Source organism: Musa acuminata, chromosome BXJ1-7 (assembly GCF_036884655.1).
Source record: "Musa acuminata AAA Group cultivar baxijiao chromosome BXJ1-7, Cavendish_Baxijiao_AAA, whole genome shotgun sequence".
In the NCBI taxonomy this organism is placed as follows: Eukaryota; Viridiplantae; Streptophyta; class Magnoliopsida; order Zingiberales; family Musaceae; genus Musa; species Musa acuminata.
In genome coordinates, this window is record NC_088333.1 from 9,129,032 (window position 1) to 9,155,091 (window position 26,060).

General features: G+C 40.6%; 4 protein-coding genes across 7 annotated transcripts; 2 read left to right on the forward strand and 2 right to left on the reverse strand.

Annotated features, from left to right (window-relative positions):
• Nucleotides 1-1,246: 1,246 nt before the first annotated feature.
• Nucleotides 1,247-6,894, forward strand: LOC135678673 (uncharacterized). The gene is made up of 9 exons (XM_065191743.1): nt 1,247-1,542; nt 1,656-1,896; nt 2,042-2,211; nt 2,454-2,596; nt 2,729-2,906; nt 3,085-3,655; nt 3,852-3,964; nt 5,732-5,975; nt 6,553-6,894. The coding sequence occupies exons 1-9, from the start codon at nt 1,334-1,336 to the stop codon at nt 6,772-6,774; spliced, it is 2,091 nt and encodes a 696-aa protein (XP_065047815.1). The 5' UTR covers nt 1,247-1,333; the 3' UTR covers nt 6,775-6,894.
• A 7,803-nt stretch (nt 6,895-14,697) lies between these two features.
• LOC103991452 (multicopper oxidase LPR1 homolog 4) lies at nt 14,698-17,379 on the forward strand. 4 transcript variants are annotated; one of them, XM_009410926.3, is made up of 4 exons: nt 14,698-14,788; nt 14,997-15,228; nt 15,551-17,017; nt 17,128-17,379. In XM_009410926.3, the coding sequence occupies exons 2-4, from the start codon at nt 14,998-15,000 to the stop codon at nt 17,179-17,181; spliced, it is 1,752 nt and encodes a 583-aa protein (XP_009409201.2). In that variant the 5' UTR covers nt 14,698-14,788; nt 14,997; the 3' UTR covers nt 17,182-17,379. The 4 variants fall into 4 exon arrangements, with proteins under 4 accessions (XP_009409201.2, XP_009409199.2, XP_065047817.1 ...); XM_009410924.3 differs by having other exon boundaries at nt 14,734-14,788; nt 14,983-15,228; XM_065191745.1 differs by having other exon boundaries at nt 14,764-14,788; nt 14,896-15,228.
• Nucleotides 17,380-18,550: 1,171 nt separating this feature from the next.
• On the reverse strand, nt 18,551-20,284 carry LOC103991453 (heavy metal-associated isoprenylated plant protein 37). Its single transcript, XM_009410927.3, has 3 exons — nt 20,129-20,284; nt 19,935-20,010; nt 18,551-19,624 (listed from the first exon to the last, which is right to left on the reverse strand). The coding sequence occupies exons 1-3, from the start codon at nt 20,162-20,164 to the stop codon at nt 18,684-18,686; spliced, it is 1,053 nt and encodes a 350-aa protein (XP_009409202.2). The 5' UTR covers nt 20,165-20,284; the 3' UTR covers nt 18,551-18,683.
• Nucleotides 20,285-20,813: 529 nt separating this feature from the next.
• Nucleotides 20,814-24,620, reverse strand: LOC135678674 (putative E3 ubiquitin-protein ligase SINA-like 6). The gene is made up of 2 exons (XM_065191747.1): nt 24,160-24,620; nt 20,814-21,672 (listed from the first exon to the last, which is right to left on the reverse strand). The coding sequence occupies exons 1-2, from the start codon at nt 24,517-24,519 to the stop codon at nt 21,010-21,012; spliced, it is 1,023 nt and encodes a 340-aa protein (XP_065047819.1). The 5' UTR covers nt 24,520-24,620; the 3' UTR covers nt 20,814-21,009.
• Nucleotides 24,621-26,060: the final 1,440 nt, after the last annotated feature.

Sequence of the window (26,060 nt, forward strand, 5' to 3'; positions counted from 1 at the left end):
TTATGTCTCTATCCTTTCCCCTTCGGTTTGTTGATGTTGCCATTGTGGGGGTACAATGATAATTATAAAGACAGGTTCTGGAAGATGCTGAGAGGCTTCTTACGTTGTATCATTGGAGAGCCTCCTCAGCATGGGATGAGAAGATATTTTCTATTCTATTATGGATCACATGTTTTCGAACTATATATATATATATATAATTATATATATATATATATATATATAATTATATTTAAATATCTTATTTTTTATATTTTAAAAATTATATTAAAATCTTTATATTTATGAAAACAAAATATTAAGATCAGATTAAAAAGATAATTTTACATGATTAAAAATTAAAAGAGAGAAGGATCTTCTTGGAATAAAAGATTAAATGTTTTACTTTCGTAAATATAAGAAATTATAAAGATCAAAATACTAAAGATAACTAATTATAAGAGATAATTTATAAATTATCTCAATAGTTGCTTCAAATGTAATAAAAAATATTTGAATATAATTTAATCCGTTTTTATCATTTTTTTAAGATACCTTATACAAAGAAACAACCCAAACTTTCTAGGAAAATTATTATAAACTTATTTAAAAATATCACAATTGACATAAAAATCTCTAAGATACTCTTATCTATTTTTATTTATAAATTAATAAAGATATTTATTTAAGATAATATTTTTATATATTACATGGTTTCTATAGAGTTTGAATTAATTTATATTATTTTTTAATAGACTTATATTTGATGAATATGCCAAAAATAATATTTTTATATTTGATGAAGATATAAACTCCATAGGATGTACCAAGTAATGTCTTTATTAGAAGACCTTTTAGGGATTAGGACAAATAAGATGCTATTTAAGAAATATAAAAAAAGAAAAAAAAAGAAAATTTTCTCAAAAATTCACCCTGAAAATAGGAATTTTCGCTTTTTCTAGTAAAAATAAAACCGGACCGTTTCTTCTCTGGGACGGCGCTTCGCTTGTCGAGTCACGGCACGACTCACGTCCTTGACAGGTGATCCGGAGTGCGCGGCTTGGTTCGAACCACCAAGTCGTGAGTTCACTCGGACAGTCTTTACGTGGACCCCACGAGGACATCTAATTATAATCGTCTTGTCGAGCTAAAGTGGGTGGTGAGTCACTACTTTAGCTACGATTTAATCGTCACGTGGAAAACATTCGACCCGGCCGAATCTGCCCTTCTAAACCTCGAGGAGAGATGATGATGATGATCATCGTAACACATCTCATCAAATTTGTTGCATCATGATAAGAGCCGGTGGGGTTCTTAATTGGGGGAACCGACCAGAGGGGGAAGGAAGCAGAAGATGGCGATGACGGTGATGATGAACAAGACGAGGGATCTACTGGAAGATCTGGTGAGGGAGTCGTCCTTCAACTGGGCGCTCACCCGCCGCACCTCCTTCCACGGCGACGACGAGTTCGACGATTTGTCCCGCTCGCCCTCCGGCAGCCAGGCCAGCTCGATCGCCGCCCTGTCCCCCATCGCTAACCTCGTCGTCGCCCGATGCTCCCTGTAATATTATATCCTTCATCCTCCTCGTCCTTTCTTCTTGTATCACGAGAGTTTCGAGTTGTCCGATCAACACATCAGTCATCGAATTCTCGTCTCCCTTCCATAATTTTCAGAATCCTTGGCGTTTCTGTGGACGATATTCATCATAATTTCGATGCCAAAGCGTCTGAGGCTATAAGACGCCCCTCGCGTTACGCGAGAAATTTGGTGGAGTACTGTTGCTTCACAACGCTCGCGCTGTCCACTCGAGTTGCGGGGTACCTCTCCGATAAGAGCTTCCACCGCCTCACCTTCGACATGATGTTGGCCTGGGACTCTCCTGCATCAAGCCTGCCTCCTTCACCTCAGGCTAAGGTAGTCAACCACATTTGTCTTAACATTCATTATCAGCTGAGGTTGTACAAATCCTAATGTGAGACAGTTTATGCTGATAAAGGAGAGTGAGAGGTAAGTGATTTTGTTAAGTGGTTGAGAGTTCATGTTTAGGATCTCTTGGCAGGAGGGCGGGGAGAGACCGGTTGGTGTGGAAGCTTTTTCCCGGATAGCACCTGCAATTCCCTCCGTTGCAGATGTAGTTAACTGCTCAAATATTTTCAATGTGCTTACAGCCTCAACTGGAGGGAGGCTTTCTTTTGCTATATATGACAAGTATTTGCGCAATCTAGACAGGTATTTTCATGATTCCATCACATCATAGCGATACAAAATTAGTCTGATCGTTCAGAGTAATTGCTGAATTTTAACAATGTTTCTTTTCTTGGAAGCAAGAATATGGTCTTAAATGCTATTGTCAATTTGTTTGCTTTTCCAAGTAGAATTATTACACTAGGAAATCTTAACGTACTCTGTGTGTTCTGAAAAAAAATATTAGACAATTATTCTCTAAGTCTAGAAAATTTCCTGGTGTACAGAGCAATAAAGAAAATGAAGACTCAGTCAGAATCATCTCTTCTTTCAGATCTTCGTTTCCATAGAGGAGAAAGGATACTTGATATGGATGGAACACTGACTGCTCAACCAGTGCTTGAACATGTAGGAAATTCTGCATGGCCTGGTGGGTTGCTGTACTAAGTTTATTTTAGTGGGGTAATGAATCATAAGCAATATCTTTAATTAATCCTTGGTAAATGACTTGAGTTTGTTTAGATTTAGAAATCTTCTTTTACCATTTTCGGGGTATTTGCAGGAAGACTCACACTGACAGATCATGCTCTCTACTTTGAAGCTCTGAAAGTTGTGGCTTACAATAAGCCAAAGGTGTATGATCTTGCAGATGATCTAAAACAGTGTATCAAGCCTGAATTGACAGGTCCATGGGGCTCACGTCTTTTTGACAAGGCAGTCATGTACAAATCCATATCCTTGTAAGTGCCTTAAATATCAGCGTAATACCAGTTTGTGGGCTATGCTATCTTAACTTTGAATCCAGCCACTTATGTTTCTTTTTCTTTTTTTTATATTTGTTTTAGCAAGGAATTCTGGAAGTTACGTGATGTTTGGTTAACTGTTGGTTCGGTATTAATTAAATATTCAATTTTGTAGATCAGAACCAGTGTTCATGGAGTTTCCTGAGCTCACGGGTCATTCTCGGCGTGATTATTGGCTAGCTATCATGCGAGAAGTTCTTTATGCACATAGGTTTCTTAGAAAGTTCCAGATAGAGGGTGTTGAAAAAGAAGAAATGCTTTTGAAGGCTGTGCTGGGCATTCTGAGATTACAAGCTCTTGTAGAGTTAGTTCCTTCACAGATCATTAGATATGAGACACTTTTAACATTCAGTCTCTGTGACCAGCTTCCTGGAGGTGACCTCATACTTGAAACACTTGCTGGTATGATAGCATCAAGGAGGTTGGAACGGACTAATGAATCTGATTCTGGAAGTTTAATGCACTACTCTACATCTGCTTTGGGTATATTGTCAAACCTGGGGGTTGTGTCACAAGTCTCAAATGATGAAAGTCTTCTTGTTGGTGAAATGATTGTAGGGGAGATGACAACCTTAGAAAGAGCTGTCACACAGTCTATGACTAATTATAAAAAGGTTGAGCAAGCACAGGCTACAGTTGATGTGGTTAAAGTAGATGGACTTGATACCAATTTGGCACTAATGAAGGTATGATTTCTGCATCGCATCACTTCTCTTCTCAAATCTAGACTCTTTTAAAGCTTAATAAGGCCCCTTTACTGGTTATTTTTTTAGATGTTGTAGGTGGACTTTGGAAACTTTCAATATTTTAACAACTATCTTAGGCATCAGTGTGCTACTTGCTTTAATGTTGTTTTACTTTATTATTTACTTTTACCTACAGGAATTGCTACATCCCGTTATCAAACTTGGAAATTTCCTTGTGACTTTGGCATCTTGGGATGACCCTGTGAAGTCATTTGTATTTTGCTGTGCATCTTTTTACATCATTCTCAGGTTTGATCCGTTAAATTCTTTCATGCACAAACTTGGTGCAAGATATTATTAATTCTTTTTTTGCTTAACTCCTATTCCTGTTCTTCATGGCCGGTCCGTGCATTGTTAATTTTGTGAATTTTAACAACTTAATGGTCATTAAGATGATTGGTCAATTACTTGAAAGATTTATAGCTTAGAAGTCTTGATACTTTTATCAGTGTTTACCGATAGCATATACTGTGAACAAACAACAACGGACCGTATCTATCATAATTATGAGAATAATTATAAAATTAATGCTCTTGGATAACCTGAGGTGCATTCTTATTTGCATTGTTAGACAGTAGCACCGGACCTGATTCTTACCTTCTTAATTTGAACCTGTAAGTGCAAAAATGATACCTCTCAGAAGCCCACTGACCAAAATACTTTTCATATGCATGAAAACATTATAGCTCTCAGTCTCAAAACCTACAGACTTTGTGACTTGAAATATTACATTGTTGAGCAGTTGAAAACTTTATTTGATTGTGTTGATCTTATTGGTTATTATCTTGTTCTTGGCCTAGAATATTGGTAGGTTTGCAATATTCCAATTTCCCTCATGCATGGTCTACACAAGTTAAATCTCATATTGGCAACACCAATTCATTTCTCAAAAATGAAACTATTTTAAACTTTCCTGCTTCTGTATCTTCCCCTTGTTCCTTTCTTTGGTTTATTTTTATTTCTTCTGTTTCCATATTATCATGAAAATGTGAGGAAGATAATGCAACAAGGAGATTTTCTAAACAGATAATATGAGGTTGGTGCTAGATGAAAAATCATCAATGGATGAACACAACAGTTCTTAGGCAAATTGACTTTTAAATTTATTGAATTATGAGATTGTCAAAAGGTGCCTAATAAGGCATGGCTTCCTCAAAAGCATGATATATGTAACAGAAAATAAAATGATGTATCTAAAAATATTTTGGCTAGGAGTTAGGATCTACCAAGTGAAGCATCCAAGTTTTAATTGTATTGCAAGCAGTTGCAGACATTTTCTTTTTTCCTTTTCTAAAAATTGAGATCTATTTGTTTTGTCTTGTTTCTTAGTTTTCTTCCATTTGTTGTGCTTTTTTGTTTTTCATTTTTGATTTTTGGACCAGAGGGTACTTTTTTAAAGGGATTTTTGGTGTTCATTATGGAAGTACACACCAACCGTCAGAACAAGATTCTACAGTCCTAAATTAAAGTAAAAATGTTCGCCTTTTACATCAATATCTGTTATGGGAGAGGTTGTGAATATATATATATATATATACACATACACATATATATACATACATACATACATATATATACATACATATATATATAGAGTTTGAAACTCAGAATTTAATGGAGTCATGGAATGTATGGGAGTGTATGGATGGGTTGTCTTCTCAAGTCTAGTCTCTATAACTCAGTAAAATTTGAAGATGTTACCAGAAATTCATGTGGTGCTAGTATGGCATTATTGAACAAGTTATGATCATTATGCATTGATATTAAGTGAAGTTATGGTAGCGTACACAAAATAACTCGAGAACACACATCAAACACAGTTCATTGTCTCAAGTGTTGTTGTTTTTGTTAGTTCTTAGACACTTACTGTAGGAGGTGAATATTGGTGACTGAACAAAGTTGGGAAGTCAAATTTCAGTTAATTTGAGTTTCAAAAGTATTATTCCATTTTAAGGTACTTTTAACCCTATAATTTTAGAAATTTTGTGGATTGTTTATGATATTGAATTTATGCAGGGGATTGCTTGGTTTTCTACTTGTCATGGTTTTTCTCTTAGTTGCAATATTCATACTGCTCACTCGATTTATCAATCAAGGAAGGCCAATTGATCAGGTCAAGGTGATGGCTCCCCCATCTATGAATACTATGGAACAGCTCCTAGCAGTTCAGAATGCAATTTCTCAAGTTGAAGAGCTTGTCCAGAATGGGAATATTACTCTCTTGAAGCTACGAGCATTGTTGCTCTCTGTTTCTTCGCAGGTTATCTTACCTTCTTCCTAAATTTTATTATGTGTTGTTTCAATGAAATCATTATTGAGTTCAAAAATCTACATAACCTTATCTTTGCGAGAAAATGGTTAGGAAAAATCAGGATTGTCTCGAGGTGCATCATTTGTTATATTCCTCCCAGTGCTTCTAGTTTTACATCTTGTTCCTAAGTGGTTTGGTTCTGTATTCCTATATATTACTAGTTGGTAGTGTCGATTTGTTAGAGATATAAACATAGATTGCCATGCCAGACATATCTTACCATGCTGGAATCAGACCATCATTGCGGAACGTGCTGCGCTATGCTGAGTTCTAGTTATGAGCCTCTGCACGCTAGTAGTATTGTGTATGTGCATGTCCTACATGATGTTCATGTCAAATGCCAATTCCCACTGGCCGAATACATGGTATATTACTTCAAAACATATATGAACAATGTATATGAACTTGTTTATTTGATGTTTTAAGATCCTTTTTCTACATATGTAAATGCTTCCCATCCTCCACTAAAACCACGAAAATTAGCGTCTAACATTTGTTGGTTAACTTGTTTGATCATGGTGAACAGGCGGCCAATACAGCTGTACTCACACTGGTTTTGATGGCATTGACTGTAGCCATTTTACCAGCTAAACTGATACTCTTCGTGATATTTCTGGAGATATTTACGAGGCAGTCCCCACCACGAAGGGCGAGCACAGAGAGATGGGCAAGAAGATGGAGAGAATGGTGGTTCAGCATACCGGCAGCTCCCGTAGTTCTTGAAAGGGATAAAGTAGAGAAGATGTGAATATGTATATAGTCTCTTGGCAACTGCATCATAAATAAAATGCTGTCGTCCAGAGCAACAGGAGAACACTGAAGTGTCCGAGAATTAGATATAGCATAATAAAGCTTATTCCCATGATCAGTCATGGCCATATATTGTGGAGAGCGGAGCACTCGAGCGTCTATGACCTCATACCATGGCCATTAGCCTTCCACTTGCGTCTTCTTAGAATACTTCATCGGGCTCGGACTAGTTCTTTAGCCATCAAAATACCCAGAGGTGAGTTTTTCCTTCTCGAATTACCTTCTCAAGTTTTTGTTTCCATTTTCTGAAATCTGATAGTGTATTTGGTTGGCTTAACTCTTGCTTGCACCACCGATGACATCTAATACGGGACAGTTCGGCACGTGAGTGGTCCAGCTGACGCACTTTCCCGGGACAGGCTCATCATGTTATCAGGAAAGTGTTGTCGTGCTCTAGTTGAAGTCGTAACTTCCGTTGACGCGTAGTTTATTTTTATTTACCACAAAAACCTTTTTGACAATTATTGTCCGAGAGCGCAGTACAAGTTAGTATAGACGTTACACTTGCTCTAGTTGGAATTACACGGAAGAAGAGGTGGGTGCGCAGCTTGTGAGTGGGTTGGTGATGGTGGACGCGGTGCCGGAGGACACCTCATTCCCGGGAACCAACTCCTAATAAATAAACAAGTAGTGTTACGTTGGGCGCGCCCACAGTCGCATGGAAACCGGAGTCTGGTTTCATTCCGTCAAGAGAGTCCTATGCGAGTCACCGCCTTCCCTTGTCCTCTCATTTCCCCCTCTGAGCTCGTGGGCTCCACGTCGTCTCCCACGCATGCAAGACACAGCGCTATTTTTGGCTCAAAACTTCACCTTTTACCCTTGTTTGCAGGATTCAAATGTGTTTTTGTTCCTAAAAATAGTTTTCAAAATGATACATGCATACATAACTAAATCAGGATCAAGTTTCTCTTTCTTATTAATCCCAAAACATTAGTGTAGAATCTCAACCTCTCGTCAAGTCGTCCTACTTTGTAGCAGTGTGTTGGTGTATTCTATATTCCAAAGATCAGGACGTGAAACATGCGCTACTCATCCTACCAATCCTTGGGAAACGACTGATGGACGTGTTTTGTTGCTGCCGTTGTTTGGCATCCTCCTTCTCCTACTCGCCTTCATCTATTTTCCGGCCTGTGGAAGGATCATCAACCCGGTCTCGGTTCCGTCGGCTTGCCCCCTCCCGACGCTGCCACTCCCAAGCCATACGACATCCGCCATGTGTCCAAGACCACCGGCGATGGCGCCGTCTCCAGCAGCGACCTTCACAAGGTGTCGGCCAACTCCCGGGTCCGGTTCGAGCCATCAGACCTCCCTCTTCGCCACGTCACGTCGCTTACTGGAGCTCCGGAGGAACACGAAGGAGGGCGAGAGGGAGGACTCAATACTTATCAGGCATTTCATCACCTTTAGTTTGCTTGGAGTTTAAGGATTGGGTTATTCTCAATTTAAAGGCAGAAATGCACAGTGTCTTGAGAACCAATTTTGCTACAACAAATCAAGTAAATTTTTTTTTTCCTTATATTAATTTAATATTTTTTTTTGTTAGTAAAGACAAGAAAGTTCCACTGCCTAATCTCCACAAGCATCACTTAAAAGGAAGCCAATTTTAATATGGCTTATAGCACAGCCATCTGTGTAAGCAATGATGTGATAAAATATCAAATAGTAATATTTACTTATATGGAATCTACCAGCCACATATACACTTCGAGAAGCTTCTAGAATAATCAACAAGCTGTATCCTCGTTGGAGGAGAATGGAGAAAATGACCTAATTATTCAACATTTGCTTGAAGGAATTTATTACATCAATATGCATCTCGAAAATTTTAATAAAGCTTTTCCTATTACACAATTCTGAATTAGCTATTTACAAGAGATATATTTATTACATCAATATATCTCTTGTAAATAGCTAATTCAGAATTCTCTGATGATATACTAGCAATGTATCATCGATTTTTCCGATAGAACAAATATATTAATGATGAAAAATATATTTTTACTATGCTACTAATACTTGTGCTTGCTCTACTATCCTGCCCAAGCCTAGCAAAGGAAGAGTTATGGGATTAATCTCTTTTTTCCTTACTTTAAAGGTGTTTATCTTCCCTATATGAAAACAGATAAAAAGAACAGCAAAGAACAATAAGGATACCAAATTTAGTATTAATAACTACTATAATTGACGACGAACTATAAATTTTCACGGAAATAATTCTCTTACTAGAGATTGACAAACAAACTACGTGTATATGTGGCCTCAAATGTTGTATATTATGTGCATGTATATTATCATTTGATATATGTGCACGTATAGGGTAAAACCAAGGAGGAAATGGCCATATTTACATTAAACTTGGAATAAACTGAAATCAAGAAAGATGATGGATGAACGCAATTCAACCCACACCTCCTCGAGAAGGAAAAAGAAAGAAGCAGACTTGTTTCTCTTGCCTCAAAAGCAACCAATATTATAGCCCCGTGGACTGGAAAAGACACTGTTAGGTTTCTAGTGTTCCGGCCAACTGAGCCCTTGCATAGTATGGGTTGGAGAGAGGACAAGAAGGCAGGCATCACGTAGAAGCCAAACTGTGATGCAGTGGACAAGCGCAAGGTGCCAAAAAGTTGAGGAGGCAAAGGACGAAGGAGAAGAAGCCCGCAAGGTTCCAACTCGAGGGAGGGGAAAGCTTGTGCGCGTGTGTGTGCAGAAACCAATGCATGCATGGCAATGGTTAGGCTGCCGAACCTAACATTGGTCTCGTAATGGTTGTCATCTTTACGAGTGATTTGAGGGGGTTGAAATGATTCTAAGTGTGTGTTTTTTGGGATCTTGATATGTCTGCGCGAAATTTAACGCAAGAGGAATACAGCGGGCACGTGAGTCCACATGTGAAGCCGTACCAATGGAGCCCGCTTGGACAGATATAGATCACATCTGTATGATTATTTATGGACTCACATGTTTCAGCCTCTTTCAGCCATTCCTATCAGAGGAAAAATATTGGCTGAGAGAGAGAGAGAGAGAGAAGAGAGAACCCGTTATACGCGGGACTCACTTCTCCATGTGGCTGATGCGCGAACCCAAATGCCATGCACTATGTGACTCCAAGCCAAGAGCAGAATCCCACTCTCACCCTCCGTCTCCCTCTTTGCGTCTTGAAATGAGTACGACTGCTGCTTCCTCTCCAACCTTACTAACTCTTGTGGTTACCTCTCTCCAGGCCAAGTAGTAGAAGACAATCATCAGCGTCACCAGACTCCGAGAAACGCCTTTGGGTAGTGGTGGCCGTGCGATCGATGCTCCCGATAACCGACAAGATGAACAGGAGGCGGAGGCCTTTCTTCTGCTTGGTGGTACTGTACACCATCTTCGTCTGCTGCTGCTACCGAGCGGTGGCGATTCCGGTACTTCGCCCAGAGACAGGCGGTAGAGATCTGGAGGTGATGACCGCGAAAAGACTGGCCCCGTCTCACGCGGCAACCTCGGCTTCCGGCTTCGATGAGAGTAAGCGACGTGTGCCGAGTTGCCCTGACCCACTTCACAACAAGTGACATTTCCATCTCCTTTTTACTTTTCCGTCTCCTCTTTTCTCCGTGCTGTCTTTTACCCATTTGTTCATTTCGAAGGATCGGCTTTGCAAATTCTAAGCTTCTCTTGTTGTTGTATAGTCTAAAGGAAAAAGATAAACGCGTGCGTATGCGAGATATGGATTTTATCTTCTTTTACTCATCAAAGCTTTTTCTTTCTCTTGGAAGTGAATTTTGTTGGAGATTCTGAATTCTCTCTTCTGATTTCATGTGATGTTGATCACTATGTATGAGGTTTCCTCTCAAGCTCTACATGTATATATATATATTAATGTATCCTAATTCATTGAGCCATGGTTTCATAATTGATAGAATTGATGTAATTGAAAGTAAACCTTTTCTTGCAATTCCTAATCACATATCAAGGATAAGGTTAGTGCAAATAGTGTTCCTTAGATGTCAGCTGTGTGACAATAATGCTGGATTGGTGATGAGATCGCTTCAGTTGGTGATCAGCTGGAAACTTGTGTTCCATGCAATTGAGACTCTTTCCTCTTGACCCACATACCGTCTCAGACAATGGTCAGCTCGATGCAGCATCAGCTGGAGGTTCACCCTCATGCATTACAAGCTTTTCCTACTCAAAGGTTGTGGCAGATCGCAAGGAACTTGCGATGTGATGAGTGAGCACCTGTGATGCTCGACTGCATCAGGTTCTTCCCTCGCATGCAGCCACGACAAGCTTGCCGGGGGACATATGCTCGTGACACGGCCGCAGACATCGGAACTCCGTTCCTCGTGGCGACTGTGAATCGTGCCCGCAGCAACGAGGCGTGGGAGCAGAACCATCTCAAGTTCCAAAGAGAGAAGACAATGGGAAAAGTCTTAATCTAATGTGTAGTCATGGTAGTGTTCGATAGGCAGGCAGGTTCATCGGTGCAGGAGACTTCCGACACATGCAACGTACTCTCTCTCACATGATAAACTAATGGGGAAGACGCTGGTCCTTCCTGTTGGGCTGGCTCGGTCTCCCACACCTTTTTAGGCTAGCAGAAGCTTAGGTTTCTTCCCCTCGGCAGCTGATTGCAGTTCTCTGGGCAGATGCATGCACGGTAGAGGTGTGCAGGTTGCCACAGTCGCTTGTCAGAGAGACTGAGGTGAACTTGAGATAGTGTTTCTATTTATTGAGCTGACCTGATGCGATATTTTCAACATGAAGTGGTTGATTGGGTTTGTCTATTACTCTCAATCTTCTTTACAAAGTACATCATAATGTTTCAACCCTCCTTTAGGTATCTAAAATATCTTCGATGAGGTTTCTAAGTTTCATACCGATTGAAATTTCGAATCCGATAAATAGATCTAATATGTTAGTATCGTACCAATATTTAAGGAAGTATCATAATCCCGTGAAAAGAAGAATCATCATTGACCAAAGCCTAAAATCCCGTAAGATGGAGAACATCAATAGAGTTTCGGCATACGTGATGCATCCACAGCAACGTCGTCAGCCAAAAGTAAGCCTACATCGAAAACCGGCAATCCGACATGGCACAGGTCGTGAGGCACTGACATCTGCTCGGAGATCATAAGATCTGAAATCTGTGGCGTTGTGTTTGCGGCCAACTACAAGGAGAAGAGGTCATCGATCTTTGACGGTCAAGGAGATACGATAAGGGAGTCCTGCTGGGTGTCCAAAGTTAGGCGCCAAACCCACCTCGCTTGGAACTTTGCCGATGGATTAGGGAAGGGAGACAGGTGATGAGAGGTGTACACGGGCGTCGGGCAAGTGCTTGCACCGCCGCTAAGGCAATGGGCCATTGGTTAACTATGGAATGAACTGAGCTTTTTACCCACATTTGGCTTGTTAATGCATCGTAATCCGTCTAATGGAAGTATTGGTGAGTATGTTGTAGGCCTCAAAATGATCGAGTTAACTCACAGAGAAACCCTCGTACATGTTCTTGAGGACGATTTGGCGTAGGATATGCTCGGGAAGAGGAGAAGGCCGGCCTTGATGACCTCTCTTATTTTTCTTGAATGGTTGTAACGGTGAGTATAGATGTATCATCTAAGGTGTCACATGTGATGGGATATAAAGTGGAATAACTTTTGTATATGAATAAATACTAGCAACGGAATTAAATGAAATCATAATAAAATAGAACACCAAGATATATGTAAAACTAAAGATAATTCACTATGAGAATACTAAATATACAAATAATAATCTTTTTCTTTAAACCCTAGCAATAATCACAAGAGAACAACTGAGATACAAGGATCACGTCACTGTCCACAATATCTAAAACCTTCCCAAGTAATCACAGCAAGAGTCTACTGTAGATTTGATCTAATCTGAGATAATAACATTGCTAGATAATTGAGAACAGTCTCTATACGTTGTCATTGTTTTCTTCTCTTTCTTTCTCTTATTTTTCTATCTTTTTCTTCTTCTATTTGCTGCTGCAAAACTCTCCACATTGCTGTCCTTTTCTGTTTTCAAAACACAGCCACCTTTGCCTCAAAATACAACCATCACACCATTTTTATATTGATCTAGGGTTAAGTCAAAGAGGTGTGAGTTGTGGGTTGATAAAGCCCACCATGGGCTGAACCCACTTTGGGCTATCAACCCAATAATATGCTCATGTTAGTAATCCAAAAAAGATGAATGCAATCGTCAATGATAAAAAAGTAACATCTTGATTATTCTAAAAATGAGTTTTTATATAGAATATGAAAGGAACTACATAACCTACGATTGTGTATATTGGATCGATGTCTATACAGACAGATCGATAAAGATCAACTTTTATATTTTTCTTCTAATCTAAATATTATATAAAGGATACATATCAAACGATGATTGATCGATAATATCAATCCAAGTTGGCACGTAACATCCGAATATATAATATCAGCTTATGCTATTAAAGAATAGTTTCCACCCACTCTGCAGAAGTTTTCTTCCATGACGGCGATAGCTGGACGCCATAGCTTCTGTTAGTGAAACAGGTAGAGAAGATCGTACAAGGAAGACTCTTTCCATCTACCAACCAATTTGTCCACGACCTGAACAGTCTTTTGTTAGTCTCCAACAGGTTTAATAGGTAGGATAGATAATCTAACTCACTGCACTGTCAATGGCTCGTCTTTGTCGTGTAGTTCGAAAATGTAAGGTGGTATAGTACTGATACATCGGCCAAAGGATCGAAGAGAGCTCCACTTGCTAAGAACTATTTGAGTGGTTGAGGATTCCTTGCAACCAAATTCGTTGAATCACCTATTCGGTACGAAGCCAATCGATGGAAAGTCCACTGAAAGAAATGGGATTCTTCAACATCCTAATAAACAAGTACCACTTCCAGGGATGAACATGGAGCTCCTACGGGAGAAGCAGCACACGAAAGGAAGTAAATAACATCTTCAATACATAGTTTCTTGAAACCAAGTGTGGGCTGTGATTTCGATTTGAAGATGGAGAGTAAGCTTTTAGATCTCTACGATCTCAAAGATGATCAAATGTCACATTGCTCAGCTCTGTTGATAATGAAGGTGGGATATAATTCCATGCCATGCAGCTTACCTTAGGTCAGCTTCTTTCTTGCGATGAGCTGAGCCTAATTGACTACTAACAGGAGACGCCTGATCGAGTCTCCTTGTCGGGAAAGTTCCCTAGTGGACTGTGTCACCGTCGAATTCCGATCATACTAACACAGTAGAATTAGTAATATCATGCCAAAACACATGCACTCGACATCATTGATTCCGAGACAAGAAGGGATGTTGAAAGTTATTTCCTCAGATCACTTCTTAGTGGATATCGTTAATTCAACTTTATTGTAGTTTTGACTCAACAACGTCAGAAAAGTCTCCGATGAACTACCATTACTACTTTCCTCATCACCTATCCAATTATTTGATGAGAGACTCTTCATTGCTATGTTCATCATGCATCAGACCTTTGACTTCCATTAGCTGTCTTTGGCTTGTCTGTTTCCTTTAGCCAATCAATGCATGTCCCTTGGGTTCCTTCTTCAATCACGTAAGAACATGGGATTGGCCAACTCGTCTTCTGGTCATGCACGGTTGGTGTGGTGCAACCCAACAACTCAAACCCTAGCTGTATGCTCAAGTGGGTTACAAATAACTTCGCACAGTGGAATTATCTTATTTTGAGGAGCTCATTGTTGACATTTGAGATAGAGATTGGAATAACAACACAAGCAAAGAAATGAGAACTCTCGTTTTTCCATCCACCATAGACTTTTGCGACTTTTTTTGTATGATTGTAGAATACGAGAGCCATCTTTTTAGTACAAGTCATTACGAAGGGGAGGTTGTTTTTTTGCTCTCCTTATAAAAAGGGTGTTGATCGAGGACTTGTGATAGACACACGCCCAGCTTCGTCTTTGCTTCAAGGTGGATTACCTCCTCTCTCTCTCTCTCTCTCTCTCTCTCTCTCTCTCGCTTACGTTCAGCTTGGAGATCCTCGTATCTATTGACTTCACTGCCTCATTTCTTCTTAGCATTAGGGTTTACGCAGAAGATATGTCATCTTTAGGTTTCTGGATATATAGATGCTGACTATGGCATGGCATCCGCTTCCGTGCCAGCTTACTCATTGCAGTATGAGAATCAAACTTCGCTTGGTTCCTCTTCTTCTTCTCCAACTGGTGGCTCTCGCCGCCGCTCAAGCCCCGCCGTCCCCCGTGACGGAACAAATCCTTCAGAAGGTGGCCGGCTCGTTGCAGATGTACGTCGACCCCCTGCCGCAGATGCCAAAGATCGTCGGCTACAGCACGCGACGCGGCGGCACGGCCTCTGTTTCCCTCACGATAGGGATGTACCAAAAGACATGGGTATGAATGCTTCTCTCGCTCATTCCTAAATCTTCATCGTAGTCTATTATTTATTATTACTCTGCAGCTTAAATAACTTTCCATTATCTCACCACAGGGAAAAGAAATTTGTCCTGTCGTTCCAACTGTTCAACTATTAGTCATTTTCGAGATTATTTTCTTTCGATTCTATATTTGATTTTCTAATGATAGTTTATTCTTCGACTAAAATTCTTATCCGAGAGATGATATCGAATCGATGAGAACCTTATAATGAATATTGAAGGTATAAAAATATATTTATATTATTTTATATACTAAATATATCGAGCTACTGATGCAGAAATTTCACCGTGACCTGCCTCCGACACCAGTATTTGTCTACGGCACCAGCGCCGACGCTGCCACCTTCCCGGGGCCAACCATCATTGCCCGCCATGGCGTTCCACTCTCCGTCACCTGGGAAAACAACCTGCCGGACCGCCACATCCTTCCCTTCGACCTCACCGTCCCGACGGCAAACCCCGCGTCTGGCGGTGTACCCACCGTCGTCCACCTCCACGGCAGCGTCCACCCACCGCAGTCAGACGGCAGCGCCCTCGCGTGGTTCACCGCCGGCTTCCGTGAGGTCGGCCCAAAGTGGACCCAAGCCACCTACAGCTACCCCAACGTCCAGCCACCTGGCAACCTGTGGTACCACGACCACGCCCTCGGCCTCACCCGCGCCAACCTCCTCGCCGGCCTCCTCGGTGCTTACGTCATCGAGAAGCCATCCGTTGATGACCCCCTCCAGCTGCCGTGCGGTGAACAGTACGACCTCCACCTCATCATCGCCGATCGGAGCTTCAACGTGGACGGCTCCCTCTTCATGAACTCCACCGGCAACAACCCCTCCGTCCACCCACAGTGGCAGCCGGAGTACTTCGGCCAGGCCATCACCGTCAACGGCAAGGCCTGGCCCTACGTCAACGTCAAGCGCCGCAAGTACCGCTTCCGCATCCTCAACTCCAGCAACGCCCGCTACTTCCGCCTGGCTCTGTCCAACAACCTTCCATTCGACGTCATCGGCTCCGACTCGTCGTACCTCTCGTCGCCTGTGAAGACGCCGACCATTATTTTAGCACCGGCAGAGATCGCCGACGTGGTGATCGACTTCTCGCAATCGACGACCACCTCCGCGGAGCTGATCAACGACGCTCCGTTACCGTACCCGACCGGCACAGTGCCGGGCGCGCTAGACGGCAAGGTGATGAAATTCATCATGCTTCCATGCAATCCGTCTGACCCGCCCGACAACTCGACGGTGCCGCCAAAGTGCGTGCCGTACGCAGGGTCGACGGCGACCGGCGACGTGACGCAGACAAGGTACATCACCATGTACGAGTACCAGAGCGATGCGGGGACACCGACTCACCTGTACATCAACGGCCTGAGGTTCGAGGACCCGGCGACAGAGACGCCCAAGTCCGGCACGACGGAGCTGTGGCACGTGATCAACCTGACCAACGACAACCATCCGCTGCACATCCACCTGGGGATGTTCCAGGCGATCAAAGTGCAGGAGCTGGTGGACCAGGCGACGTTCAAGAGCTGCATGACGATGCAGAACGACGCGGTCAAGTGTAACGTGACGGCACACGCCGTGGGGAACGTACTGCCCACAGCAGACTACGAGAAGACGTGGAAGAACGTGGTAAAGATCGAGCCGGGACACATGACGACGGTGGTGGTGGCGTTCAAACTTGTGGACACGAATCAGACGTACCCATTCGACGCATCGGCTGAGCCCGGTTACGTCTACCACTGCCATGTGAGCCTCTCTATCTCTCACCTCTGCATCTGTGCTTGCCGCTTGTTCGCGTTCTCCATTGATTTACGACCTTCGAGTCCACATGACACTTTTAATTCTTCTCTTTGCAGATATTGGATCACGAAGATAACGCCATGATTCGTCCATTGAAATTGCTTCCTTAAAAGAGTTTTCCGGAACTAGTATTAAGTCTGCGTGATTTGTGGTTGGGTGCTTCGAGTATTGTAAGCGAATAAGAAGGTCCTGAAGACGCTCGAAAGTTCTAGAAGACAGTATTGTCGTGTACAGCGAAGCTTCTGGAATGATCAAGAGTCTTTTATATCCGTAATAATCATGTCTTAAATTGATTCTTTTTCCTGTGATTCTTCTTCTCTTTTGTAGCTTTGGTGTGTGTGCCATTCGTTCTTGTCATTACATCTCAGAATGATTCGGCTATCCAATGTGGGCTTGGGAAAGCACCTCGAGTTAACCTTATCAGAACTTATTGGGCCTACGATGTGATAATCCAAATCTAAATCGACTTCTAAAGTAAGAATGCCAGAGTCCAAACCGCTGCTTTTGAGCTGCAGCACTACAATGATTGCTAATAAAACTGGATAAAGGTAAGATTAGATGAAAGATGGAATCAAGAGTATCATGTCAGAGACTTTAGCTCCATGTGGGTGTCTGCTGCTTTCGCTCACGGAAACCAAAGACGAAGCTTCCTACGAAACGGTGACCCCCTGACACTCCTCATCTCTATCCAATATCTATCTATTTATTAGTACCACGCTGTAGCATCACTACTTTCTTTTTTAGGTACGAGCCCAATCTGGAATCATTTGCGACATCATGTCACGGATCATGGTTAGATTTTGATATATATTTTAGTGATATATTTCAATTAATCTCATATCTAAAATTAAAATTAAAATATACTGTTATCAATTTCAATTTAAGCATCTTATCAATAATAGCTTATGCCAAATAAAATTAATAATCCAATTAGCACATACATTTGATGTTATAGTTGACCTAATATTTAGCTCGGGTCATAAACAATAATTATCCATACATGGAGTAAGATGGTTTATCACTATTTAGACATGAGAGGACTTGAAGTAAGACGATTTATCATCAAATTACGTCTCCTCACATGTTAAGATTTGATTTAGACTACGTAGGATGAACAAGAAAAATTATAACAGTTTAATTAATCTTACATCCAAAATTGATAAAAATAAGATTGATTTATAAAATTTTAATGAATATATTATTATTAATTTTGATTAATAATTTATGCTATGATAGGAAGACAACATATCGAAGAATTTTCTATCTTTTAATCTTGGAATAAGAGTTCTTCCGATCGGTAACTGCGCATCTCATTTTTACCGGTTGTCGATATATGTATTAATGCCCACACCACATGGGATGTTTCCTATAGTGAAGCATCCATTAAATGCCTCTTATTCATTTGTTGGCAATGTCTCATCGATGAGGAGCCCACGCGCACAGACACCGATAGCAGCGTAAATGAGACATGGCTTGTGGTAACAAAGACAGTGGAAAGCAGAGTAACGATCTGCAACACAACAAGCTCCAACTCTCGATAACTTACACAGAGAAGTCATAGCAAGAAAAAGAACAGAGGTCTCCTGCTACTACTACTTGACTCAGTGCTTCCTTACATGACAACACAACCTCTGGTGTTGTCATCACTGAAAAGATGAGTTACATACTCGTTGTATGATTGATTGCTCTGGAGATAAGGACTCGGATGGCAATTGTAGTAGGCAGTGTAAGGGGATATCTGAGGGGACCTGAGATGCATCATCTGCGGCTGCATGTATCTGTTGTCATGCACCCTAAAATTGCTCATCATGGGGGACGGATGGGCCTGATATCCCTGCATGTTCACCATCATGGGGGGCTGATGCTGCCCTCCGCCATGTGAGGGGAGGCCTGCGTAGCCATGGAAGACGTTTCCTTGGAAGCCTCCTCGATTGCTGTTTCCACCGAGCCCACCCAGGCCGAGACCTGTCATGCCATTGATGTCTGTCACCCTTCTTCCTTCCCCTTTACTCGGATCGGTGTTGATCGTCTTTTGGTGGGCTGCTACATTTACACCCTTTTTCGCTGATCCATTTGGGTGCTTCATGTGGCTCTGGTTAGGATTTGCCCCATCCTTCTTTCCACCCATGAAGCCGGTTGCGTTGCCATTGGTATTCTTCTTTGCACCAGCTGCTGCATTGTTTGCCTGCATCAGAAGATTAAACTGCTTGAGCTTATCGAACAGTCGCACCTCATCGTCAACGTCCTCGTCGTCCTCGCCATCATCATCGTCATCCTCATCAGAGCTGAGGGGAGAAAGCTTTTTGGGCTGGTGTTTGGGGGCTTTGAGGTCCTGCTTGCCCTGGTCTTTCTTGTTCTTGTTTCCGTCCTTCACCGGTGGAGCAACTTGCTTCTGTTGGCCATGGTTGTTCTTCTGGTCGCCGCTGGCTTTCCCAGACCAGAGCTCTGCATGCTTCCCTGATCTTGTCAGCTTCCTTATTAGAGTTTCAGAGTCCACATTCCCTTGGACTGTGACCTTCTGGTTCTCTACGTCTACGTTTACTGAGAAGACTCCTGTGTAAGATTCAAAAGTAGAATCATGTGATGAGAGCCATCAATTTTATAGTCAAGAGTTACATCTGCTGCCGTAAGATCTCTCCATTTTGGGGTTTACATGGTGCCGAAAGGAAAACGACCAGAACTTGGGATTACTTGATTTCTACTAGATGTATGATCTGAAAAAGATAACGTTGATGAAAGGAAAGCAAAAGTGTGTTCCATGGGAAACGACAGAACAAAGTGACTGAAGGAAAGTTCTCAGACACACCAAAACAGCAGCATCACAACGAAGAAGCCTTCAAAAGTTAGATAAACGACAAAGTACCTTCGATCCTATGGAGGAGCTTCTTAACTTTCAGCCTGCAACCATCGCAGTGTATGTTCACCTTCAGGATATGTGTCTGCAAGTATCAAACAAAGAGTTTTCTTCACATAATCCCTTCATGAAAAGTGTAAAGGTGTGTGTGTGTGTTAGAGAGAGAGAGAGAGAGAGAGAGAGAGGGAGGAAAGGAAGCAAACCTTGAGCTTGAGAACCTCGAACTCCTCCTTACCCATTCCCTCTGCTGCGCTTGTGAAGATCGAACACAAGGAAAAGCCACACTCCGAGCACTCACTATGATGATCTTAGAAAGAGTAGAATGCTGCTGCAGGTTCACTCCACCACTACACTTGCCACTATATATTTCTGAGGGAAGCCCACATGGGCGTGTTGATATCATTGTCATAGTGGCAGAGATGTGACTTAGCATATCTTTTCATCTACCTCTTTTACTTGTATGAAAAGTTACGTGAAGTCCTCGTGCAAGTGACACTCCCAAGAACGAGCAACCTTGTGGAGAGAGACACACAAAATACGAGTTCTCTTGTATTACGATTGGTGTAGATGCTTCAGTAAAGGAGCAACGCGACAGTGACTTCACGTGACACAGGTTGCTCCTTCCCATTGCCCGTGCGTTTGCACGACGTTGCACGTTCTCACCAGACCATGACAGCTGAAATGAAAAGGCCTGTAGAAAGTTTGAGAGAAGTCAGCCTTTGCACAGCAGAACATGAGGAGGTGCCTCGAATAATAAAAGAACTGCTTGTTATTGTGGCAAGGAAGGGGAATGAATCAACCTTTGTTTCCATTATTACACTTCCTTTATACAGGGATAACAACACTCTGTCAAAGACTTGAGTTACAGCGAACATGAGGCACCTCAGCTCAGATAACACAATCACTGCTTGTTATTGTGTGGCAAGGGGAATGAATCAACCTTTGTATACAGACAAGGCTTTGTTTCCATAACACTTCCTTTACACAGAGTTAACAACACTATGTCAAAGACTTAAGTTACAGCTTATACATGATTCATACAACATAAGAGCCCACTTGTAATCAAGCACAAAAGCAAATGTGATTACTTGATAGAAGCTCTCTTGATCTTTCTTATACAAACATTTAGGACGATCTTCCCAACGGGGGTATATAAATCGGGGGGAACCAAAAGAAAAACCTTCATAGGGTAAACCGCCTTCCACTCTGTGATTGATGACTTTAACTGCAGGCTGCTCGAGTTGTGCTCGTCTGTAGTAAGCTCATACAAGAACTCGTGCTTGAGAGATCTAGGCCGGAAGCAGGCCATAGAAAGAGCATTACCCACATTTGCAACACTGTTGTTGAGGAGGAGAAATAGATGGCCATCCTTTCCATACAAGGCTCGAAATGGATCCGTCTTGTGGAACTCAACCTTGAAGATCTGGTTATAGCTGAATCTTTCGCAGAAGAAGGTGTGTGTGTTAATAAAGTGAGCAGACAACATTTCTCTGGATCCACAGAAACTGCAAGTTGGAACAGGGCAGGAACATGGAGCATAGAAGCATGTTTCTTCATGGGCATCTTTGTCTGCGTAAGACATGGCTTTTCTGCACCCATATTTGGCATACGAGCAGGTGATTTTGATGGACTCTATGACCTTTTCAAGTATAAGACAACGGTTGTAGCCAATGGACTGAGAGCAGAGGTGGCATTTGTTTAAGAGCTTGGAGCAGCAAGAGGAGCAGGCCACATGCCCACTTTGGCACTGGAGAACTAACCGGTCAGCAAAAAATATTTTGTACTCACAATAAAGAGGAAAGTGGAGAAGCACTACGAATTTTCATGTGTCAATAGAAATCTAGTATATCTATGGGATGCAATCAAATATATCAGAAGTGAAAATGGTAATGGTTTGTAGCCATAATACAAAAATATGCTATAGGTAAGTATTCCAATGGGTTGTCGGAGTAATCAGCATGACTTACAGTTTGAAAATGAATTGGTCGCTCTTGTAGCATTTATCATCAAGCTATAAGCAAACAAAGCTCAAATAATCACTAAGCAAACAATTATATAGCATAGACATCAACATTTAACTGCATCAATGTAAGTTGTTAACTTGTGAAGCCCCTGCAACAAAGTAGTGTTGCAAATTAGTAAAGCTGTCGAGGAGCAACTCGACGTTCAGCTCATTAAAGCTTGCTTGATCTCATTCACTTTTTTTTTTTTTCATTTTACTTATCGTTCACTAAAGTTAAGGAGTCAAGGTCAGTCCAAACTTTAAAACTCAGTTTTTAAATGAGTGACATTTGAACAATGATAAAACTTGGCTCGATCAAGCTTATCAATTGAGCTATTAATAAGCTCATAAACAAGCTTATTTATAGACTTCTGAACATAAGCTCATTTACAAGTTCACAAATGGTTGGTATGTCCATAGAGTTGTCATCATATAATTCTGTAAATCATAAATAGGGTTATTAATAAAGTATATAATTAAAAGTATTTATTGGAACATCTTCAACAGAGAAATACTTCAAAATTTCAGTCTACTTCAGATATTTAAATGAAGCTCTTTATAGCATCTTTGATGATTTGGTTGTTCTCACTAATCCCTTTGTCCTCCATATTAATTTCATCAAAACTTACCGCAACAAAAACCAAATTTAGATGACTATTAGCAGTCAACCCACCACCCATTTAAAGACAGATAAATGCATTATATATTGTCATGAGTGCTACCCTTTAAACCACATAACAAAAAAGTGACTGTAGCAAGAGCTCTTTACTTGGGCAATATAAGTGCAGCAGTATTGTTATTGGTCTGACTGCTCCATAACAATTTTCCTCTTTCACCCAATGACATAAGTACAGATGCACAACATTGATCTATACAGCAAAGAATTATCCATCCACCAATCCCAATAATTTAGCTACATGAGTAGGTTTGCTAAGGTCTGACACTATCCCATGCATATGCCTAGAAGATTTGATTGGTGTTCTCAGATTGTCTAAATGAGGGTCTTACTTTCATGTTCTTACAAACATTTCAATGTCCTTTTTGTTGGCAACAGTCACGATAATCAAATTCTCCCCTTTTTTTTACTTTGTCTTTTGACACAATCTTCAAGCCCCTCTAACAAAACTAGTCTCCTAGATGCCTTTTGCATTCGCAATCCATCTAAATTGCTTCCCTATCACTTCGTTCTTAATTTATCCATCAACCCTAACTTTACTAGTCAATTTGGTGGGCTTTTAAAATTACTGACGCTATAAGGCATCATCTTCCAAGATTGTTTAGCCTAACAAAATCAAGGGAACATGAAAGACAGGAGAAGGGTGCTGAAAACAAGAGCACAAAGGGTTGTTGTAAAAAATAACACAAGAAATATATTAATAGAAACACCAGCCATCCAAATGCAAAATTGTTGTCCATTCCAAGCCAACAAGAATAAAAGAGGATCACAAAATGGCATCTAATTCATAATAAGATATATCAAAATTTCTTTCATGGAAAACCAGTTTACCATATTATATATAATCTATTGAATGCACATTAAATAACCAAAATGAATAATAGTCTTGTGAAGAGTTCCCTTGTCAAAGTTGGCTAACTACGAAATCATTGACACTGAAAAGTTGTCCTGATGATACTGCACACCTTCCTGATAATATCTGACCTACAAGTGCTAGATTGACTTCCTGACTAGTATAAGCAATGTGCTCTTGCAAAACTTTCGGTGTTTGCCCAAATGTAAAATCAAAGTTAGATCATAAATACAAAAAAAAGATCTAGTGCACTGTAAACATCAAAATCATAACTATTCATGCACCTTTCTTGCTTGTTGTCCTCATTTTTATTTTTCCTAGTACTCCTCCTCTTAACACATTTTCTCTTAGTCAAACCTACAAAATTACCATTAGGCTTCCTAATTTGCCATATATGATCAAGAGTTAGCTTGAACAATAATTGCATAGTGAAATAGTTTCACATACTCTTGCCTATATGATTTCCTTAATATGCAAATATGGTTGATGTCAGCTGCCAAAGATACACAAAACCCAAATCTCCAAAGTGGAATTACAATTAGGTCAACTAAAGAACAAAATATGTTCAATCACGGAAATTTTCATGTTAATCTCCTTCAAAACATGGAAGCCCCAGTTGCTCTGATGCTAAGTATCCAGCATCTGGTAAATAGAAACCCGATCACTTTGTTGCAAATAGGCAAGAGTTGGATCGTAATCTAACCTGAAAAATTGGCGGCCGCAGGGGCTCATAGCAGATGGAACAATCAAGAATGTCGGGATCCATCCGAACGCAGACGTTGCCATCTCCAGAAGGTTGCCCTCTTTCTTCCCCTATCACTCCTTCATCCACTTCATCCCCACCTTTTTCTTCTTCTTCCTCCTCCTCCTCCTCCTCCTCCTCCTCCTCTTCAACGCACATATCCTCTTCCTCATCTCGATCTCGTACCGCTTCGCCTTCATCTCGCCTCTTCTTATCCTTCTTCGTGCTTGCGCTACCACAGACCTTTTCTCCACTGCCTCCTCCTCTGATCCTCTTCTTTCCGACGGGATTCCCCTCCTCCTCCAACGAGAATCTCACCATGATCTCTTTCTCGATCGATTCCTCGTTCCTCCTTTCACAAATATCTCTCTTCCCCTGTTGCCCGAATTGAGCTTCCCAATCTTTTAAGCTGTTTGGGTATTCGTTCGCAGTGTCTTTAAAATGTCATTTTAATCATCAATACCTCCTAAAATAGCAACCGGACAAAAAAATTAATATTTAAATACATATGGTAAAGCCTACGAATATATGGAGATTCGGGATTTTTTATCATTCAATTTAATGAATAGCTCACTGGAATCTCTTTTTACTATTGACAATATTTTACTATTTAGACCCTATAACTTTTATTATTTATAATTTTATTAAAATTAATAAAATAATATTTTATTATTAATATTTTTAAATTTTAATTTTTTTTCTCACATGTCCTATGATTGTCGCTACACACTAATTTCCCAGAAATTCATATTATTAATATTATTGATTATCGCCCATTGTTCGTACTCATTATCGATACAAATTTAGTTAGAATTATTTACATCAATGCTATTGTATTATTCGTCTACAAAGGATCGATCTAATTGTAACATCGCTTAAATATTGAAGAACTTATAAAAGAGTAAATTAATTAGTTCCAAAAATAAGTGATATATAAGTTCCATTAGAAAGAGGGCAACTTTATAAATAATTTAGTAAACACTTTATGTGTAAGAGAAAAATAATAGAGAAAAATAAGAACTTTAGAAGGTAAACAAACAATCGTAAATTTATAAATGAATATTCATCAAGTGTCGAAGCATTAGCAAGTATTCATAGACTTTACATGTGAACTTATGAATCCGATCAATGCCCAACACAACCTCAAACTCATATCCAACCTTATGCCACCCGAGTAGTTTTAGGGTGCTAAGATGGCTGTTATTTTGCACTACATCGTAGCTTACAAAAAAATAAGTCATGACATACAAAAACTAAGTCATTCTAGGATAGTTTTACCATTTTGATGAGTAATTTCTTTGTAGCCCTACAAATTATTTCTACTTATAGTTTTCAAACAAAAACACACAAAAATAATACAAAACACTCCGTTAAAACATATGTACAAACAAACAAAATTCATTGACGAAGGTGTTGTGGGTGCATGATGATTGTCTTTGATATTCTCTCTATTTAAACTGTCGATACCCTCATCGACACTTGCTCGTAAGCCTTGATGGCTATTTTATATCGTAGGGCATCTTCATGCTCCCAATTGGTTCTATTTGGGGAAGCTTTTGTCACTTCACTAAGTGCTCGATTTGCTATACTTTGTTGGGTAGTTTCGTCTTATAATTCATTAAAATGACTTTTAACTCGCTTTCGAGACCCTAGTGAGGGTAGTCAAAGTGGAACATTTCGGAAAGTATCTTGTTGATATAACTGATAAGCTTTCAAGTTACTCGCATGTAAGACATTGTGAATATTGAGACACACTGACAATTATAACTTATAGGAGATATTGTCTACCCTACTAATAATTAAGAAGGGTCATTCATACTTACGTACTGTTGAATCTCGTATTTTGATGATGAAACTACTTG